Here is a 14,400-nt window from a genome sequence, read left to right as displayed (position 1 = left end):
CATGGAGGAGAAATACCCGGTGTGTCGCAGCTGCTCCTATCCCAAAGTTCAGAAGTCAGCGAGCTGTGGGACTGCCGAGACTGAGGCCTGCTCAGCCTGCGCTCGGCCCGCTCTGACCACAAGCGGGCGCCCGACGAAACCACGCACAAACACAGGAAGTAGGCAAAGATCATCAATTAAAAAATGCCTGAACGACAGCTCACTTCATGCAACGTTAGGGGATTAGTGATTGCAGGTGTGATCATAGGTTTGTTTTCACACGGGCAAAATACGGTGGTGTTTTTCCATTTTTAGTTGTGGGGTCCGTGGGGACATTAGAGCCGGGTTCTACCGGACATCCTGCGCAGGCTCTTGGACTGGACGTCATCTTCCAGAGGGTCAAAGTCAAAGATGGAGCCCGGATCAGTTCTCCACAACTTCATATCTTGAAATGTGACCATGAGAACAAGAACAACTCTTGAGTCCAAACAGGTCAGAGATTAAAAAAACAAACAAACTGAAATCGGGCCTGACGATTGATGCCCATAGATGCCTAAAACATACCTACCGAATTTCATTGTGATCTGTCCATAAACAATGGAGGGATAGCTTTAAATGACTAGAAATTTCTGGAGAAATTACTCTGGGCCTTTGCTGTGTGGAGATACAGATCTTAGCCCCGCCCAAGTTGGTTTGAGGACATTTCGGGGACAATTTGGGCGGCATATCCTGGTCATATTAGGTCATTTGGGGGCGTGTCCTGGTCATATCAGGTCATTTGGAAGTCGTTTCCTGGTCATAGCAGGTCATTTGGGGACATTTAGGGGGCGTGTCCTGGTCATATCAGGCCATTGGGGAGGCGTGTCCCGGTTACATCAGGTCATTGGGGGGCGTGTCCTGGTCATATCAGGTCATTAGGGGACATTGTGGGGGCGTGTCCTGGTCAATACAGGTCATTTCAGGACCATTAGGGGGCGTGTCCTGCTCATATCAGGCCATTTGGGGGGCGTGTCCTGGTCATATCAGGTCTTTGGGGACATTTGGGGGGGGTGTCCTGCTCATATCAGGGCATTTGGGTGGCTTGCCCTGTATCAGGTCATTTGGGGACATTTCAGCGGCGTGTCCTGGTCATATCAGGTCATTTGGGGACATTTGGGGCACATGTCCTTGTCATATTATGTCATTTGGGGACATTTGAGGGGGGGGGGCATCCTATTGATATCTGGTCATTTCCTGTTGACATTTGTATTTTTGCCATTGGAAATGAATGGGAAATTTAAACATCCATATGCATCAATTAATTTTGGATGTCCAAATTACGTGATTTGGTCAAAAATTGTAGGACTAGATACATTTTGAAATTTTTTTTTTTTTTTTTCCCTCGAAAAATCGGTGAAAAAGCGGCGTTTACTGGCAAATGGAAAATTTTTCGGGGTCGTTCGAAAAAGTCCATGCGTCACGCGAAAATTCCGGTCGTTTCGATATTCGAACGGTGCAGACCTGTCAAACGGTTCAGACTGAGCGGCGCGCCAAAGAAATCCCATTCCAAAAAAAATTTGAATTTTATTAATTGGGTCACACCAACAACAACAAAAAAAGTAAATATAGCACTGGCTTACCTACGATGATACCTCCGGGCCGCCTGTCGGTCTCCATCTTCTGGTTGGGTCCCACGTCCGCTATCATGTGATTGGCTCGCTGGTAGCGCTCCTCGTCCGTAGAACCGCGACCGCGGGTCCGCTCAAAGTCTTCATGGTACTTAGCCTATGGAGGAAAAAAAAAAATACTGCGTGAAATAAATTTACATAAATACCGCAAAAACGTGCACGCTCACATACACACACACACGCAAAGTGCAGTTTGTCAGTGAGAAAACACAAGCACATTTTTGTGAAAAAAACCCCCAAACTTTATTAATCAGGGATCACACATCGTCGGAAACGTTAGCGCGAATGTCACATCGTTAGCACGGGTGTCACGCCAGCGCCGCCGCCACACGTGGCTACCGTGGAAACAGAGTCCTGAGACCTCCTGACCCGTCGGTACTCGGGGGTGTCCAGCTCGGTGCAGCTCCGCCCCCGGACCTCCTGCAGCCCACGCTGGTACTTTACCTAATCATATGATCAAATAAAGGTTATGCCGAGGACTCGCGTGTGCTTGTGCGCGTGCTAGCTCACAGAGCTAATGTTTTCCTGGTTTCGTCGGACTCTTTTTATGTCGGGTGTTTCCGCGACGGCGGTCCCACTGCCCGACTCTTGTCGGTACTGCACCTGGACACACGTGATTGCGTTTCAGTACCATTGACGACGATAGACGTTACATCCATTTTGAGTGGGGGGGGGCATACCACACCAACAAAATGTGTCTGTGTGTGCGTTTACATCACTGATTTTCTTGGCGTTCTCTCTAGCGAGGACAATTTCCGGCGTGTCGGTGACGGATGAAATCAGCCCTCTCATTAGCTTGGAATCCCAGCAGTAGTGCATCTAGGGGGCGACAGAGGGTCAGAAAAAAAAGTCCACCTAGCAAAAAAAAAAGTGCCTGTGAGAGCTTAAATAAATCTTAAATAGCGTTATTATGTGAATTAGAAACATATTTTAGACAATTTCACTATATACAACAATTTAACAAAGCGCAGATAACTAGAAATTAGTCTTTTAATCTGCTGTTTAGCCCCTCGTGTAATTACAGCGCTCTAGCGTCCCCAGCTGGAGGATGACGTCAGCAGGGTCACGATTTCATCTGATTTAGAATTCAGCCCATTGAGGGGGAAGATTCAGAATGAGGAAAATGAGACAAAAATGAGACCATCATAATTCATTGTCTCAATCTCTCTATTCCAATATTTTTACAGGATATTCTTTTTATCTAAGTATTTTCCCCAATTGCTAAATAAATGACAAATAACAGTCTTGTGCTAAATGGAATATGAAATATTGAAAATGCATTTATTCCGTACGGCAGGACAGGGTACGACTTCTTGCACTTCCCGAACGACCTTTTATGCCACCGGAGTTAGTCCGGCTTTTGTCATTTCCCTGCCCCGGCTTTGGAGACGTGGAGGAGGCGTGACAGCTAGCCGACATGCTAACACGAACCGAGCGGTGTTTCCAAGTCTTATCGCCTTCCGAAAATGAAAAATCGCACAAAACCACCCCAGATCATATCACACGGCGGCGGGGTTGTCTTTTGTATTCACCGATCGGCAACCCCCCGGCGACGAGCAAGTTACAGCTAGTCTTTCCCCCGCTGCGGGCAGGAGTGCTCGTTGCCGGGGAAGAAGCTGGAGAATGACCGCCGCGCAAACTGGCCAACGTCGGAGGAGCGCGTAACCCGAGGATCATGGTCCATTGCTGGGCACATGAAGAGGGCAGAGAGGGCTGGAACTCTGTACGATATGGAGAACCGCTCGAGTAGAAGCCGAGTATAGCGAACTCCCGACAGACACGCGAAGAGGACCGAGAGGGGTATGCGACAAGCCGCCGGTCGTTGGCAGAGTGGCCTTCTCGGTGGACAAGGAGCATTGTAAGCCACAAAATGCAAGCCACCTGCTTATTAAAACGTGTGCCATGATCCCGGTATTTGACATCATATAAAACACGATGTTTACTCACTTCCTCGTAAGTCCAATGGTCCCACAGTTGTCGGAGTTGTTTTGGACAATCTCGCAGTGAACGGGAACTTTTTGAAACCCATAAAGACTCACACACCTCTCCCTGGTGCAGCAACAAAACCCTGCAGCACATTTGGCTGGCGCGATGCGAAGAATAAACCAATTAATCCACAAAATTAGCTGAATCCACAGTCCATCTGCATGCTATAAAGCAATGCTGTATTTTGAGATGCTGACCCGGGTAACGTTGCATTCACATTCCTCCTCAATCCAGGAAGTCAGTCATTTTCATAGGCTCGGGATTCAAAAACTTGAATATATTAATCGATTGCTTCCACACACATCCAAGCGTTCCATTTTATTCAGAAGAATAAAATACCGTGTGAAATATCAAAATAAACATAGTTTTTACTGTCACAGACACTTTAAGGACTTAATCTCCAGTTCCCATTTGGGCGTGACCTCACCGAGCTGACATTTCTTTGATTGGCTTTCACCCGTTCCATCTCCGGTGTGAGCGGCAGTGCGCCGTAGCGACCTCTCGTGCGCTCTGCGTCGTCTTTGTACTTCCTCTGGAAGAACGCGCAGATAGAACGAAATAACACTGCTGACGGACAGATGGACGGAACATCCCTCACCTGACTGTAGACGTCTTTGAGGTAGGAGGCGTGCACAAGTTCCGGAGTGTCGGTGATGGTTCCGTACGAGTTCTCCTTGAGATGCTCCGTCTGCTTGTAGGAGCTCTGCGACGCCAACAAATTCCGTGACGTGACGTCAGGTTGGGCGGGTGGAAATGGGGCGGTGCGCGCTTACCTGACTCTGGATTTGTGACGCCCTCTTGGCCCGCCGGACCTCTAGAACGTCGGGGCTGAGCTGCATTCCTTTACCCAGCACCTCCGTTCGCAAATCTTTGCGGTACTCCTTCTGGTTGAGGATGCGATTGGCTTGCTTGACCCTGAGCAGCTCAGGCGTGTCCTCTAAGCCCAGGCCGGATAAGCCCCGCCCCTTCACTTCCTGTTCCAGGTCCTTCCTGTACTCCTTCTACACAAACATGCATGAATAGTATCGTTTCTTGTATTTACTGTTTGTATTACTCGAACACACCCAATATAAAATAAATAGCACTTATACCATAGCTTAACGAAACCAAGCAGAATATAGGGCATAAGAGATACATGACGCCTTCTTATCACGGAAGCCCAACGTGTGCGTCATGCAACTGACTGAGCAAGATTGACGCTGACAAGCACACGTCTGCACCACCAACTCTCGCAATCAGTTCTCGCGGAGAGTCCAGTACAAATGGCGGGACGCCCTGTCCCAACACAAGGAATACCGTAGAATGCCCGATATCCAACTGATAACACGACTGACAAGACTCCAAGAGCCCCTTTGACGCTTAGGGGACAACATCCACAACCCTCGTTGCCCTGACAACAGTAACTCCCGAATCCTCCTGTCCAATCCATAAACTAGGGGTGCACAATATCTATTTTTTGAAACAGATAACTTCCTGCCCCTCAAAGCCGATACCGATATCAATAACCGATAATAAATATAGAATTTTTTAAATGTATAACCTGAGTTTTTGAACACCTGGAGGTTTAAAGAAAAAAATACTAGTGGTGGATTCAACATAGATTTGCCTTTGATCTCATCAGATTTTTCAAAATGACATGAGCAAAAAACCATAAACCACAAGGCTTGGTCTTTTCTTGCTTTTATGGGAAGACACTCGTCTTAATATTGTCAAAGTACAACAGAAAAATACACATATTCAATCCTCAATATACAACAAACTGCACAATACACTTACGTGTATACACAACTATTATATGTATAGCATAGCACACTAGCTTGAGCTACTAAAGCATTGGCTGGCTTCTATAACACAACGTATGAAGTTCTGTACATATGACCTTTCACCACAGAAGTAAACATTTATCGCACATCCATATGTTATAGTAAATATAAAATACTTACATATATTTCCGAAGCGGAAACGCATTCACGACTGTCAATGCTACCGCTTGACACGGCAATGTGTAAGTGATTGAACCAAACTACTGTAACAAAAAAATAGATGCATTGAATTATTCTGACCAGCAGGTGGGAGCAATGCCCCGCAAATGGTCAACTGAAATGACTCCAATTTTCAACCGAATATCGATACTCCAAAAAATATCCTTCATGTCGTGTAAAATCAAATTCACCCCATGAATAATCGAATATTTCTGACAACCCCGGAAGAAATACTGTCACCTCGTTGAGAAGATTGGTCGCTTGACGAGCCGTCAGATACTCCGGCGTCTGCTCCACCTCCACCAAGGCTTTTCCCTTCATGTGCTCCTCATAGTCACGCTTGTACTCCCTCTGGAAATACAGACGTTCGATCCAAAGGGTAGCGAACAGGCGAGTGGCGAGAGGACTTACCTGGCTTTGCATCTTCTGCGCCTCCTTCTGCACTTTGTACGTTTGCGTGTCCGCAAACTCCATACTGGTGCGACCTTTGTTCTTTTCGTAGTCTTGCCGGTACTTGACCTGCAAATGACGCAAAACAAGGCTAAGCGTGCTAGCCGTCCAATCCCTTTATAGCGGGAGGGTTGGCAGCCAATGAACATTCAGTCACTGCCACCCTCCCGCTTCAAATGGGTCAGCCATCAACTTTCGCATAGACTTCATAATGATTGACGGATCGGATTCCACCTTCACTGCGCAACGCCTTTAAGTTGAGGGCCGCCCTACAGTCCGCTTCAGTTATTCGCAGTCGGTCGCAGAGTCAACACATGCAGTGATCCAACGCCTGATTTAAGATTAGAAAAAGTACAAAAGCTGTACCACATAAAAACAGGAAGAATTGTCTCAGGAGTGATTTGCTGGAGGATTTAAGGTAATTATTATATTTTTCGTACCATGCATGCGTTTTGAAACGTTGTGAAAACAATTAATGGGAGAAATCAACTGCTACGGACTAGCATCATTGTTCGACAAATTTACATAAAGTAAATGCACATTGCACGTTTTTTTGCCTTTAACGAAGAATCGACGTCCACATCTATAAAGAATTTAGGGATTTAAGCATTTATTCACAAGAATTTTCAACTGAAAAAGCCATTGTGGCAGCCCCCTTATCACAAGAAAGAGCTGAGAGACTAACATCGTTCTTTGACATATTTATGTAAAATAAATGCTAACTGCAGTTTTTTTTGCTTTTAACCAAAACTCGAGACTGTTCTATGTCCATATCTATGAAGAATTTGGGGATTTAAGCATTTATACACAAGAATTTTCACCAGAAAAGCTCCGTTTGCATCAGGCGGCCGCTAGCCTCGTTCACTACAACTACAGTATATAACTAACTATACTTCAGGCAGTCTCATTGAGATTAATATCTCTTACGCTTAGGGGGCAACATCCACAACCCTCGATCCCCAGACAACAGTAACTCCCGAATCCTCCTGTCCAGTCCACAAACAGACAATAATCCCAAACACACCCTTCTTCCTGCCCACAGCCCGCCCCGCGAGAGCCTTCAAAAGACTGAATGTTTAACTAATCGTGGTCATTTTTTTCTCAGGAACCTTTTGTTGATGCTATACAACTGTATAATGACAATAAAGGGCTATTCAATTCTATAAAAAGTTGTGATTGCATATAGAATTTATTAATAATCCATTTATAAATTATTTATAATTGATTCTGTATGTTTTCATCAAGTATTAAGTTTCTAATGTGAAAATTGAGTGATTTATTAGCTACTGATATACATTTAAATTGCTATTTTGGGCAAAAACGTATATGATATGTTAAATGTTGCTATTGATCCTGAAAATATAGGTGATTAACTCTACATTTGGTGATTTTTGTGTATCTAGTGTAAAAATTGAGAGATTTATAGCCATTTCAAGTTTTGTTGTACTTAAATAAAAAATAATTCATCAAGATTTGATAAGGGAACAACTGAATTTTTTGGTGCCGCTGTTCATGGAGACTCAAATATGGCTAAGGCAGGTGCCTGCTTTGGTCTTACGTCGGTAGCAGCTTTGGTTTTCAAAATATTTGAAGTTTTTGAAAAGAGGCCCCTTACGGATCGGCCATGCGCCCCATGTCACGTCAATATATTATGAATAGGGCTGTCAAAATTATCAGGTTAACGGGCGGTAATTATTTTTTAAAATTAATCACATTAAAATATTTGACGCAATTAACGCACATGCCCCGCTCAAACAGATTAAAATGACAGCAGAGTGTAATGTCCGCTTGTTACTTGTTTTTTTGGTGTTTGGCGCCCTCTGCTGGCGCTTGGTTCCAACTGATTTTATGGCTTTCAGCACCCTGAGTAAGAGGTGTAATTATTGACAACAACGGCGAGCTATTAGTTTATTTTTTGATTGAAAATTTTACAAATTTTAATAAAACGAAACCATTAAGAGGGGTTTTAATATAAAATTTCTATAACTTGTACTAGGATTTATCTTTTAAGAACTACACGTCTTTCTATCCATGGGTCACTTTAAGAGAATGTTAATAATGTTAATGCCATCTTGTCGATTTATTGTTATAATAAACTAATATAGTACTTATGTACTGTATGTTGAATGCATATATCCGTCTTGTGTCTTATCTTTCCATTCCAATAATAATTGACAGAAAAATATGGCATATTTTAGAGATGGTTTGAATTGCGATTAATTATTTTCTAAGCTGTAATGAACTCGATTAAAAATACATTTTTAATCGTTCGACAGCCCTAATTATGAAATCTATGGTGAGGCACTCTTTCCATCCCTGGTTAAATGTAGTGTCATTTGTATGTGCCTGAGTGAGACCTGGCTGTGTAGAACCAAGTTCTCCTTGTGGTGGCGCTGTTCCGCCGTGTCCAGGGCGAGGTGGAATTGAGTCTTGTTTTGCCCGTGCCTCTTCTTGTATTCCACCTGACGTGGTATAATGATAACAGTGTGGTTCATTTTTGTACAAACGATATTTACTGTGCTTTTTAAAATATAAGAAATCGGCTGCCATTAACAGCAATATCTGTCCAATACATTTTGACTGAGTGAATCATTTTTGAGGCGAGTTCATTCATAACTACTGTCGAAATGGATTGGAAGTCTGTTGTCAATGGAGACGAACGACTTCATTGTACGTACATGACTTTGCAGTATGCTGGCGTGCAACGCGTGTTCTAGCTGCAGGAGGTTGGGCAGGTCAAAAGAATCTTCGGCGTTCTGCTTCTGGTTGCTCTTATACTTGACCTGATCCACAAGAAAATGGTGATCTATTTTTCCTTGTAATATTAGCGCTGGCGTGGGCGAAGGAAGCAGCAAACGCGTGTGGCCCTCTTCAACTTCTCCAGCTTTTCATCCTCCTCCATCCCAACGTTTCCATGGTTACGAGCGCGCTAAACATTGCGTCACCTCACCTGGCTGGCGAGCGCCGCCGCCGCTTGCTGCTGTTTGAAGGACACGCAATCCAGCGGGTTGTAGCGAGGTCGCCCGAGCGCCTGTTTGTACTCCACCTGAGAGAAAACATTTAAAAAAAAATATATATATATTTTTTTTTAATTGTTGGTGACGGCGTCGGCAACGGTGTGCGATACCCGGCTGGCCAGTTTGGAAACTTCTTTAGCGTGACAAATGTCCGAGCGCGCCGGAAGAGAAGCGTCACCCACGAGCGGCTGCTTGACATCACTCCTGTATGCCGCCTGCGGGAGTTTCGCACTCAAAAACCATGTCAAACATGAAGAAATTATTCATGGCGGGCATTTATAATAGATTTAAACAGCAAAAGTGCAAACTGCTGTTGGTGTTATGTAACGCGCTCGACACAATTTGTTCCGGAGCTGTCGTCACGGAGACGAAGCGAGCGCTAGCGCGGACCTGGCTGGCCAGTTTGGCAGCGTTGGCGGCGTTGACCATGTCCGCTCTGTCGGCCGTGGAGCTGTAGCGGTGAAGCTCCTCCTTCCCCTTCCTGTAGCCGACCTGAGAAGGGCGCAGACCCGTATGAACATCCTCAACGCACTTCGACGTAGTTCCTCGACACAAGAGAAGCGCCGAAATGAAGCAAATATATTCTTCATTCAATAAATCATGAAATGCGTCTTTGAAAATGTAATCAGTCAAATTGTATTCATTTCCAATTATACACTCCTGGCCAAAAATATTGGCACCCCTGCAATTCTGTCAGATAATGCGCAGTTGCTCCCAGAAAATGATTGCAATTACAAATGCCTTGGTAGTAATATTTTCATTTATTTTGCTTGCAATGAGAAAAAAAAAACAAAAACAAAAGACAATGGGAAAAAAAAATTAAAATCATAAAATGGGGCGGACAAAAGTATTGGCACCCTTTGAAAAATCATGTGCTGTTTCTCTGATTTGTGTAATTAACAGCACCTGTTACTTACCTGTGGCACATAATAGGTGGTGGCAATCACTAAATCACACTTGCAGCTAGTTAAAATGGATTAAAGTTGACTCAACCTATGTCCCGTGTCCTTGTGTGTACCACATTGAGCATGGAGAAAAGAAAAGACCAAAGAACTGTCTGAGGACTTGAGAAGCAAAATTGTAAGGATGCATGGGCAATCTCAAGGATAAAAGTCCATGTCCAAAGACCTGAATGTTCCTGTGTCTACCATGCGCAGGGTCATCAATAAGTGTAAAGCTAGGCATGAAAAAGGGTCAGGGGTTAAAAAGGTGAGAAGGGTGTGGAGGAAGTATGTTTCGGTACACTGTACAACTAGGGCTGTCCCAAACGATTAATTTTCTCCCGATTAGTCAGCCGACTATTTTTACAATTAGTCGACAAATCACCCACCCCCCTTTTTTTTTTCTTTTTAACTAATTTAGCAATGAAATTTTTGATGACGCTTATAAATTCACAAAAACAGTTTGGAACACTTATATTCTTTCTTAAAGTACAAATAAACACGTAAATAACAACAATAAATCACAAACAAATGAGGTCAAATGCTGATAGCATGAACTACTGTAAAAGAATGGAATATAAACAGATTCAGAACACTGACTTCGCCTTTCCAACATGATTCAATATTATAGTAAACAACTATGTATAACAGTAGCATACTAATTATTCATTGCCAATCAGATTTGTCATAAAGGGTGTCGTTTTAAAGTTATTCTTAGTGGAGAATCTGAATTCTGAAGTATGTGGGAGCAACTCCAGAAGTCGTTATTTATATGACGAACATGACATGCTTTTATTTTGAAATGTTCACCGGAAGTGCATTCACTAAATCGGGTAACAGTAAGCTTTACACTCTGCAAAAAATGCTCTTTTTGTCATTGCATGTGGTGTCAGTAATCGTTTTTTTTCATTTTTTTTTTTCATCTTTTGCAAATGCTGTTAACCAGCGATTTTTCATGTTTGCAGTATCACCTTTTAACTGCAAGTTTGCGTTTTGGAGAAGACTGTAATGTTTTATAGCAGGCTAAAGTAGTTTTTTTTTTTTTTTTCCCCCATTAGCCTCAATGTAGCAATGCTAACATTTACAGTGTTTAATATAGATGCGTTTCCTTATTTGGTATGTCTGAACTTTAATTCTACGGCGTGTTGATGACCAATAAACATCTGTTAAAGGAACTGGAGTCTCTTGTTAGATGGACTTACAATCTGCCAGCTTGTCTCTGGTCGTCTTTCAAAATTACAACTGGGTGACAGCGCTTTAGGTGTTCATTCACGGCCAAGTTTGCATGGCATTATGAAGTCAGAAGACTACCAACAAATTTTGAAGCATAATGTGTGAGAACGCTGGGTCTCCCTCAGAGGTCATGGGTCTTCCAGCAGGACAATGACCCAAAACACACTTCAAAAAGCACTAGAAAATGGTTTGAGAGAAAGCACTGAAGACCTCTAAAGTGAGTCCAGACCTGAATCCCATGTGAACACCTGTGGAGAGATCTTCAAATCTCAGAGACCTGGAGCAGTTGGCCAAAGAAGAATGGTCTAAAATTCCAGCAGAGCATTGTAAGAAACTCTTTGATGGATATTGGAAGTGTTTGTTCGCAGTTATTGTAAGATAAGTTGTATGCCAAATATATTATGCCAGTTTGCTCTCCCACAGCTATTATACGCGCACTCCCAAGCTATTATGAAGAATACAGTTTTAGCCGATAATCATGTGCTTATATTTTTATTACCGGCAATTGCTCACATTCTGCTGATAAATAGATACACACACATATGTTGATTCATCACACAACGTCTCAGTACTTTTCCACCAAGCTACAGTACTTTGAGTGCAAATGTGTGTTCAAAACAAAGATATCCTGCCAGCTCAAGAGTGTGACTGTTAATTCAATCAAGAGTGTGACTGTTCAGTCAATGACTAGAATAAGGAACTTGCCCGATGGAAACTGCCACGTTGGACAACAGTCTTGTAACTGTATTCTGCCCATCAACAAGCCCTCAATAAAAGTTAGCAGGGCGGGGGAACTCGGAGAGAGACTTCGATGAGACATTGGTCGCGGAACTCTGTCTCCTGGCTCTCCCAACCTGTCTCTCTGACTCTGTCTCACTTTATGCCCTGCCTTTTGTCAGCTTGCCTTGGGTAAATAACTAAGTTAAAGAACGAGTTTTAGACCCAACACTTATTTTGTCTAAAAGTTGTGCTATAAAGTATTAGGCTGAGGGTGCCAATACTTTTGTCCGGCCCATTTTTGGAGTTTTGTGTAAAATGACAATGATTTGATTTTTTTCCCATTCTCTTTTGTGTTTTTTAATTGCAAGCAAAATAAATGAAGATATTACCACCAATGTATTTGTAATTCTAATCATTTTCTGGGAGAAATTGAGCATTATCTGAACGAATTGCAGGGGTGCCAATACTTTTGGCCAGCAGTGTATGTCCTTATTTTTTAAAGAGCAAGTGGTGCCCATTATCAAGTTCTGGGCGTGCGCTGGCACTTACGTCGCTCTGCTTCTTGTTCACGTCCATGGCGTGCTCCACTTCTGGTAGCGTCTTCATATTGGCGTAGTCCGACTTGCCTTTCTCATGATTGTACTTCTCCTTGTAGAATTTCTACACAAACAAAAGATTATACTGTATATTTTCTTATGAATTTCCATATGAATTTCCGCCAGTTCTTCATTTTTTTTGGGGTGTAGGAGTTGTCGACAGTATCCTATACCATGTGCATCAACTTCATGTTTTTCACAAAAGTAAAATTGACATAGTAAATTTACGTAAAACGAATGAATGTTGTGTCGTTTGCCCCTCCCACAAAAAAATGGATCGGCCATCTCGCGCTGTCAACGTCAGCCAAATGAGTTCAATATCTCTAAGGGTTGACCAACATAAGTGAAATGACTTTACGCTCCAGTTATCCTTCCTCCATTGGGTCAACGAATATAAAGACCAAGACACAAAGCCGTCTAGATCAAGCCCGGTGTGTTTTGAAGCTGCGTTAGCATTAGCGTGCCGGCACTCACGTCGCTCTGATTCCTGCTGAGCTCTTTGGCCAAAACGGTCTCGATGGTTTGAGGCATTTGGGCGTACAAACTGCAGGCGGCTTCCTTCTTGCCCTCCTCCCTGTACAACTTCTGAAAAAGACAAATAGGTGGACTTAACATAGTAACTGAATATAAATTAGCTTAAAATTCGCTGCATTTTTAAAATTAAAAACGCATTACAAATGTACACATTTTAAAACAGATTAAAAAAAAAAAGATTAATTTTTTTCTTTGTTGAATAAACACGCCCTCGGGCTCCTTGTCATCTCTGACTCCTCGTTGCTGCGCTTTTGGGTCACATCCTCCAGGCACCATAACAATTACACTTGAATAATTAAAAACTAACTCTCCTAAGATGAATTTCAATTTCTTTCTCCCTTTTCCCTACATGATTAAAAATATCAACATTTTACAAATAGATTTGAAAATAAATTGTTTTCTTTTCATGACTGAAAGTCTATCATTAACAATGGCACTGAAAGCTCTATTAAAAAATGCTAATTAGCAATAGCATGAAGCTAGCAGACTGTACCTGGCTGTGTAGCTGACTCTGTTGTTTAGCATGCTGCGTTTCTTTGGTGTGAGGCAGCAGCGAGTACAAACTGTTGGCCATCTCCTTTTTACTGGCGTCCTTGTAATGATGCTGACAAAAAGACCACAACGTCAACGCGACATCCCGGCCAGCCGCGCCTGGAAGCGTCCGACGTCACCTGGCTGAACAAGTCCATCGCGTCCTTTGCCAAGCGCGTGTCAAGAGTCTCAGCGAGCGACGAGAACAGCGGTGCGGACAGGTCGGCTTTGTCCATCCGGTACTTGCTCTGAAAACACACCAAAAAAAACATATTTTTTCTTCCACATGCACCCTCCCTCCCATCACTATGACATGTCCAATCCATTTGAACTGGGAGGGTGGCAGCGAACATACATTTGCTCATTCGCTGTTAACCCTCCCACTTCAAAGGGGTTGGACGTCCAGCCCCGTCAATGGCATATAAATGAGTGAACAAGAGAACACAGGACTGATATTGGATTGGACTCGTGCCGTACATCGTCAAAATGATCGAAAAACTTTACAGGTTGAAGGAGATAGTACCTTTTTATCATAGGCACCGTCTAACTGTTTGCCTTACTCTAACACACTTAATATAATCAATCAGGGAATATTATCGTTTCTCCTATTGACTTTTTGTATTACTACTCTAACACACCCAATATAAAATAAATAGCACTTATACCATAGTTTAAGAAAAACAAGCAGAATATAGGGCATAAGAGACACATGACGCCTTCTAATCATGGAAGCCCATTGTGTGCGTCATGCAACTGACGCAACA

The 14,400-nt window shown here is 43.1% G+C and overlaps 1 protein-coding gene across 3 annotated transcripts in view; it reads right to left on the bottom strand.

Moving 5' to 3' along the window:
* The window catches only part of nebl (nebulette), a 46,642-nt gene that overhangs the window by 1,351 nt on the left and 30,891 nt on the right, over positions 1–14,400 (bottom strand). The window contains exons 24-43 of one of the 3 annotated variants that reach the window (XM_057824726.1): positions 13,777–13,884; positions 13,599–13,709; positions 13,046–13,156; positions 12,525–12,635; positions 9,472–9,573; positions 9,192–9,296; positions 9,015–9,110; positions 8,743–8,847; positions 8,422–8,526; positions 6,026–6,133; positions 5,855–5,965; positions 4,406–4,633; positions 4,231–4,335; positions 4,060–4,164; positions 2,361–2,465; positions 2,157–2,249; positions 1,986–2,090; positions 1,599–1,743; positions 332–424; positions 17–112 (exon numbers count right to left, since the gene is read on the bottom strand). In XM_057824726.1, coding sequence (XP_057680709.1) covers positions 17–112; positions 332–424; positions 1,599–1,743; positions 1,986–2,090; positions 2,157–2,249; positions 2,361–2,465; positions 4,060–4,164; positions 4,231–4,335; positions 4,406–4,633; positions 5,855–5,965; positions 6,026–6,133; positions 8,422–8,526; positions 8,743–8,847; positions 9,015–9,110; positions 9,192–9,296; positions 9,472–9,573; positions 12,525–12,635; positions 13,046–13,156; positions 13,599–13,709; positions 13,777–13,884 — 2,248 coding nt within the window. The remainder of the gene's footprint in view (positions 1–16; positions 113–331; positions 425–1,598; positions 1,744–1,985; positions 2,091–2,156; positions 2,250–2,360; positions 2,466–4,059; positions 4,165–4,230; positions 4,336–4,405; positions 4,634–5,854; positions 5,966–6,025; positions 6,134–8,421; positions 8,527–8,742; positions 8,848–9,014; positions 9,111–9,191; positions 9,297–9,471; positions 9,574–12,524; positions 12,636–13,045; positions 13,157–13,598; positions 13,710–13,776; positions 13,885–14,400) is intronic. The other 2 variants (XM_057824727.1, XM_057824728.1) reach the window with 2 other exon arrangements.

This window comes from Corythoichthys intestinalis, chromosome 20, assembly GCF_030265065.1.
Source record: "Corythoichthys intestinalis isolate RoL2023-P3 chromosome 20, ASM3026506v1, whole genome shotgun sequence".
In the NCBI taxonomy this organism is placed as follows: Eukaryota; Metazoa; Chordata; class Actinopteri; order Syngnathiformes; family Syngnathidae; genus Corythoichthys; species Corythoichthys intestinalis.
Note: the sequence above shows the minus strand (reverse complement) of the source record. Positions and strands in the feature narration are given on the sequence as shown.